This window comes from Chaetodon trifascialis, chromosome 20, assembly GCF_039877785.1.
Source record: "Chaetodon trifascialis isolate fChaTrf1 chromosome 20, fChaTrf1.hap1, whole genome shotgun sequence".
In the NCBI taxonomy this organism is placed as follows: domain Eukaryota; kingdom Metazoa; phylum Chordata; class Actinopteri; order Chaetodontiformes; family Chaetodontidae; genus Chaetodon; species Chaetodon trifascialis.
The window spans coordinates 12011022-12017720 of record NC_092075.1 but is presented as its reverse complement, the minus strand read 5'-3'; the positions used below and the strand labels follow the sequence as shown (position 1 = coordinate 12017720).

The following is a 6699-nucleotide window of genomic DNA, read 5'->3' as shown; positions in this document are numbered from 1 at the left end:
CGCTCCGCCGGTGATGGTGCCTGAACTGCGCCTCACACTCACCACCAGCACCGGGCTGCAGCACCGGCAGAGAGCTGCTGCACCCCGCTCCGCATCACACTCCGCCCGAGACGCGGTTCTGGTAACCCACCGACGACTCAACAGAAACGCTCGTGCGCGAATAGTCGCAGGAGCGTGGGGCACTATTTTAATGTTGTGAGCAAGGATAAAAAGATGTAAAGGGGCAAGCCGGAACAAGCCGCTTTTCGAGGCGTGGGCTGCCTGGTTTTTAAAGGAACAGACCGAGAGGCAGAGCAGCAGAGGATGCGCTTCGACAAGTGGGTCTGTCAAGAGGAAGTTCACACACATGCAAACGCACGCAGGCCACGCTAGTGTCTCTGCAGCCTTGCGTTTAGAGAAGTGGAGGAGCGGAAGAAAAAAAAAAAAACATGCCCAAGCTCACTTTGCATTGCATTATTTAGTGTTTACAAGAGCTGCAGTGATTAATCGATTACTTGTTAAACATTAAATTAATCACCAACTAATTTCACAATCTATAAAGAATGTAAGAATGCATCAAGAAAAGTCTAAATTCTCAGATTGCAGGCTCTTAAATGTGAATATTTTCCAGTTTCTTTACATCTCTGTGGCAGTAAACTAAATATCTTTGTGCTGCGGACAAAACAAAACATTTTAGAATTATTTTGGATTTTTTTTATTATAGTTCTCATTATTAGGCTTTTAAAGCATTAAGTAGTGACTGTAGTCAGTCTCGTCCAGATACTCTTGTCTTTTTATGTAAAACAATCCTCCAGGCCTACAATCATGTTATTTTGTATTGGGAGAGTCTTTTTATAGCCTGTGCTGGTCAGTTCTATAAGACACTGAATTATGTTGATGAACATAGCCTACTGAGGCTAATCCCATTAGCTGGATAGCTTCATCCTGCACACTATAATGGACTTAGTCTGGCATCTCAATGACAGGCTCATTGGCCATGTATGCTTACCTCCAGTGTTTTAAATTGTATCACACTGTAGTAATAACTCTGACTTTCTCCTCATTGAACTGTTGTTCACTACAGCAGAAGCAAGTCTACTCATTATGAGGACATAATGTGATTCCAGTTTAGGCCGACTATAGTCTTTATTCTTTGTTCAGATCCCCATTAACTTCCAAAAAGTGATCGCTAGTCCACCCAGGGTCCGTAAAAGACTTAAGGCCTACTATTATGATGCATACTGGAGGGTGATTCTGTGCTAAGTTACATTTTTAAGATGTTATATACTTCCTGTATGCAGAATTAAAGCAAATTAAGTGTCATATCCACAGCCTTATCGTCATGACCAGTAAATCTTAACGAGATATGTGCTTTATGGCACAACGTGTTATTTCTGCAGCAAGACAGAGGGACACTGAGTCCACAGGAATGTTCTTGCTCAACAACATATAAGATGGGACATCTTTTGCATCCCATCTGCACAGCACTGTTGAAGCGAGCCATTTGTCCATGCAGCAGGCTGTTGGCTGGAAAAAGTTAATTTAGTTAGTGAAATTTGAACAGGCACCTGTCTCTGTGGTAACGAGTGGTGCATTTGGCACTGTAAGAAACTCAAACTCGGTTACATAACCAGTCTGGGTAGCATTAGTGTAAGTTAAACAGACACTGAAACCTTCCTATCTGTGTGTTTTACTGGAGTGAGTGTTATTTATATGTAACACACTTTGTGGAGGTTTTGCATTATCAGAGAGGCGTCCATGATAAAGGTCAGCACACTCTTACATTATGCTGCAGTAAACGCACAAAGCAATGTTTAACACCTTACCAACACAATACCACAGCGCCACAGTGTTCAAGAAAACTTGGCCCTAATAGTTAGGCTGTTCTGCTGTATATGCATGAGGTACTGTGACTGTACGGAAAGATACATCTTCCCTGTCTGTGCGTGACAGTGGCTGCAGGTTTTATGCTGCATCAACACAGTGTGGAAATAACCAGTCGAGCAACTTGACAGCTGCAAGCAGTAACTTCAAAGTGTTTGTTCATTCAAACTCATTTGCAGCCTTGGAAAGGAGTGTTTTCTAAATGACACCCTTAAACCACATGCATTCAGTGAGTGATGCATTGAGTGAGTGATGCATTTGAGTTTGTTTGACAGCAAAGCAAAGTAAGCAGTCTTTGCAATATGTCATATATGCATACTTTATGTGTGTGATATAAACACCAGTTTGGATATTTTACATTCTGACAACCAACAGAGAGTCATCTGCTCTACACTCACACGGTTACACACATTCACACCTGTCACCCTCTCATCTGTTGGACACTGAGCAGCTCTCCTCCTGGAGCAGCGGGGGGGTTGAGGGCCTTGTTCAAAGACATTTAATTGGTGGGTATCAAGGACGGGCGGGTGCTGCTTTTTCATCTTCATCCTGCCACCAGCCGCCAACATCCACGTAAACTAACTTCTCGGTACAGTCATACAGATATGCAGTATCTTAGAGGTTTTAATTATCATAAGAACAAAGAAGAAGTGTTTTCTCAATATTTGCTTTTATCACTTTTTTCGTTCCTGTTTCCGAATCCAGCACTACTCCTCCATCTTCCCACTTCCCTTCATCCTCCTCATATTTTATACCTCTTAGTCTCTCATTCATAATGGAGGTGCCCCAAATGCATGCTACATGTACTGTGTGTGTGTGTGTGTGTGTGTGTGTGTGTGTGTGTGTGTGTGTGTGTGTGTGTGTGTGTGTGTGTGTGTGTGTGTGTGTTTATGTGTGCAATTGTGTGCAAATTCTTCAACATGCCAACATCACACATAAAGAATGGCTGCAAAATGACAAATGAGGAAGATATAGGCATCTATTTTAATGGTAGGTGGATACACCACACATGCTTTGGTATAAAATATCATGCATTTCTGTGTAGTCTCTGTCTTCCTGGGTCACACACACACAAGTGCATACATTCACACTAAATTCTGTACTGAATACACACCCCATCATGTGTTCATTATTTGAGCATAGACTCACAAATTTCAAGTCAGTGGTGCCTTGGATGCCCTGAGGAGAGCAACAACTACTGTTCCATTCACTGAGATGAGTGACAACTACATTTCTAGGCCAAAAGGATAAAAGAAGGAGACAAGGAGACATGTGAAGGGAGAGACTGGTGCGAGAGAGCATGGAAACCCTCTCAGCCATGAGGGAGAACCCACTCACTTATCACATGATGCTCAGCGAGCTGCACAAAATTTCAGTCGGGTTAAATGGAGAAGCAAGGGTTGTCTGTGAAGCTCAGTCTCAGTTTAATATAGGCAATATCTATCTTACAGTATGCAGTCAAACCGAGAAATAACCTTTTAGAATAGAAATGCATTTTATAAATTTTATTGAGTAAACAAAGTTTCCTCCAGAATTTGTTGCAGCGATTCCATCAATCTTCACTTTTTCACTGATTTTCACTACACTTTCATTTGCACAACATTTTCTTTCCTGTGGTTCACATATACATTATAGCTTGTCATCTTGATAAAGCAGACTAATCTTTGGTTGTAGAGGCAATAGAAGCCCACATTTAGTTGGCTGTACACACTATAAAGGCTGGAGCGCTCTCGCAGGTGCTGGAAACAACAACAACTCAATCCTATATGAGACTACATTCACTGTTATACATGGCAGATGATATAACATCATTAAATTTGTGCATTGCATGCCTCAGAACTTAATACAGTGTATTGTACCTGTGGAGATCAAGAAACACTGCAGAGGGTGCAGAAGGACCCCTTCTCTATCAGCCAGTTGTTACAGTGCAAATGCATTAACTCATTGCGATGGCAGACACTCGTGTAGCAGAAGGTGGGAACGTCTGCACATTGAGACTATATTCAAATGTTTGTGAAAATCAAAATAATGCATTTCTTTGTCACTTAACTTTATTACCTTCCAAGTTCACAGCCTCCTCAAGCATGTTTTGCAGGGTGCTTTTACCATGAATGTCCTTTAGGTGGCGCCTGAGACCTGGCTTGTGAGCAAAGTGCACAGCACAGTAGTTACACTTATGGGGCTTGTTCCCTGTGTGCAGATTGAGATGGTCTCTCAGCGTGGCCTTCTGGGAAAAAGTCTTGTGGCACAGCGGGCACCGAAAAGGCTTGACACCACTGTGGACACGTATGTGGTGGGTCAAGTTACTCTTCTGTTGAAAGCCTCTCCCACAGACCAAGCATAAGTACTGCCTGTGCTCCTTCAGGTGGCCCACATAGCTCTGCAGGTGCTGGAAGACTCTGTCACACCTCCTGCACAGGTAAGGCCTTTGGACCATTACGCCCTCTGTATCTTCTGTCAACTCATCTGCAGAACAATGGCTCTTTGGCAGATGTGCTCCAGATAGGCAAAATAGATTAGAGTCCAGCTCTCCACATTCTTTCAGTTGAGCTGCCAGTAAAAACATTTCCTTCCCATCTCTTTGCTTTTCCCCTGCCTGTTCATCTTGATTCTGGGAGCTTTCTACCAATTCTCTGTGTTGACTCAAACTTCCTCTGGCTGGGGAGGATATATTATCTTGGACAGCTGTAGGAGGGTGCGGCTTACATATTCGGGCATTTGTAATGTGGCGATCTTGATGGATTTCTCTTCCTTCTTCCTCTGAATTGAGACAACATGCTCCATCTTCAGATAGATCTATGTTTGCTATAACATCCCTCCTACCGTCACTGACCTTCCTCAGGGCTTGATTATCCAACTCAGCCTCTTGGCCAACCCTCGACGTGGACTGAACCGCAACCGCTCGCCCCTCCGCTGAGCTTGCTTCCTCGATGCTGGTGATGGGCAGGGCTGCTTCCCTTTCCTCTTGATTTCTGAGGCTGTCTGGCTGATGAATCTTCATTTCCTCTGAGTGTCTCTCCAGTTTTAGGAAAGCCAGCGTGGGACTGAGGTATTGGGAGACGGCCTTGGCACACTTCTCGACCACCTGAGTCATCTGAAGTGCACTGGCTGCAGTCAGGTAGTTCACCAGCTCTCTCAGGGGGACCTTCAGTAATAGATATTCAAAGGAAACCAATGAGAACAGTGAATTCATCAAAAAGATAACCAGCAAACAGTACATGTCGAACTTCCACTTACACAATTTAAACACACATGCAAGAACAGAAATACAACCACTGAGTAAAGTCATCTCAGTCAGCTTTATCTTTAGCTTTCACATCACGAAACACCCACTCCTTTGTTGTTGTAACACTACATTTGTTCCTTAGTTCTGTTTTGTACTCTACCTATTGATGTGGTTCTTATACACTAACATTCAGACACTGTGTTGTACAGCAATGTCATCTTCACTGTACAATACAACAGCTGTGAAATAGCTCATAACTAGGGTATATTTGGCGATATGACTATATTCTATATTCTGCTCTGTTTTTACTGTTCAGAGAAGCAATGTATAATGTATGACACCTCTAAGAGCCCGGTGTAGCAGGACAGGAGAAGTCTCTTTCCGACCTCCACGCTGGAAACTACACCCACACTTAGCTCAGCCAGGCCTTCGTGGAGCAGGAACTGGTCACGGAGGAAGTCTGAGGACGCCGCAAGCACCACTCTGTGACCATGGAAGCGGAGAGGCTGGACAGTGGCACCTCGTGGACTCCCGAGGACGAGTGTGACATCACAGAAGCGCTGCTCCTCTCTCAGAGCATTAATTTTACTGAGGATGGAGTCACCATGGGTGGGGAAACGAAACTGTAGTGTGTCAGAGGAGCTTGACATGATGGTCTGTCTGGATTTAAAATTATATTTGTTGCACAGTTTGTTAAAGTGTGAAGACAGAAAAGCTGTGAGCTGCATAGATCAAATTAAATTGACTAGGATCAGCATTTTGTGCTACTTCTAGTTGAACAGTGTGCATTTTTTTAATTTAAATTTTCTTAATGTTTTGACACTGCTGATGAAATACATACAACCAAAATCCACTGATTTACAGCCAAATCTAAATTCCCACATTATATTATCACCATAACAAGCTTTTGCCGTGCAATTAAGCAAAAATCAACAAAAAAGCACTACAGTCAGTCAAATACACACAGAGAGAAATGCACATGGATGTGATGATCTGGCCGCACCTTTTACCGCAGCCTCATCCCAAGATGATGGATCCAGTGGGTGAGAAAGACTGTTTTTCTTGCTCGAAAACCACAATTAACTTATAGAGAACAGTGAGTCTCTGTTTGCCTGATGGCTGCCAGTTTAACCACAATTATTCACAGAAAAACGAAAACGATAATGAGCTACATATGCAGGCGGGTGAGATGCATCTTTCAGCGGCGAAGCATCATCCTGACTTCCCCTGGCTTTTCTGCTGAGGATCCTAAATCTAGACAGCAGTGTGTGTGTGTGTGTGTGTGTGTGTGTGTGTGTGTGTGTGTGTGTGTGTGTGTGTGTGTGTGTGTGTGTGTGTGTGTGTGAGGGAAGAAGGGAGAGAGAGAGAGAGAGAGAGAGAGAGACAGACAGACAGACAGACAGACAGACAGACAGACAGAACTAATTAACTCCTTCTGTGCCTTTATTTCACCTGGGTTTTCACAGTTTCTAACTTATTGACTGTGTTTGACTTTCTATTTTCAGATCCACTCCTCTTGCTCTGCCTCTGTTGGGATCCTTTCCTCCAAAACTGAAGAGCTCACCTGTGGTCCTTTTATTGCTAAAGCTCCAATTGTTAATTGAACAACT

At 43.4% G+C, this 6699-nt stretch overlaps 1 protein-coding gene across 1 annotated transcript; it reads right to left on the bottom strand.

Annotated features, from left to right (window-relative positions):
* Nucleotides 1-3904: 3904 nt before the first annotated feature.
* On the bottom strand, nt 3905-5739 carry LOC139349000 (zinc finger and BTB domain-containing protein 6-like). Its single transcript, XM_070989442.1, has 2 exons — nt 5431-5739; nt 3905-5008 (listed from the first exon to the last, which is right to left on the bottom strand). Exons 1-2 carry the CDS (start codon nt 5737-5739, stop codon nt 3905-3907), a joined length of 1413 nt encoding a protein of 470 aa, XP_070845543.1.
* Between the last annotated feature and the right edge of the window lie 960 nt (nt 5740-6699).

Bases quoted from the DNA above. Each gene is read 5' to 3' on its own strand.
- LOC139349000 (XM_070989442.1), bottom strand. From the start codon at position 5,739: ATGTCAAGCTCCTCTGACACACTACAGTTTCGTTTCCCCACCCATGGT. The intron at 5,009-5,430 runs GTGTCATACATT...CTATTACTGAAG, and splicing joins GCTACACCGGGCTCTTAGAG to GTCCCCCTGAGAGAGCTGGT.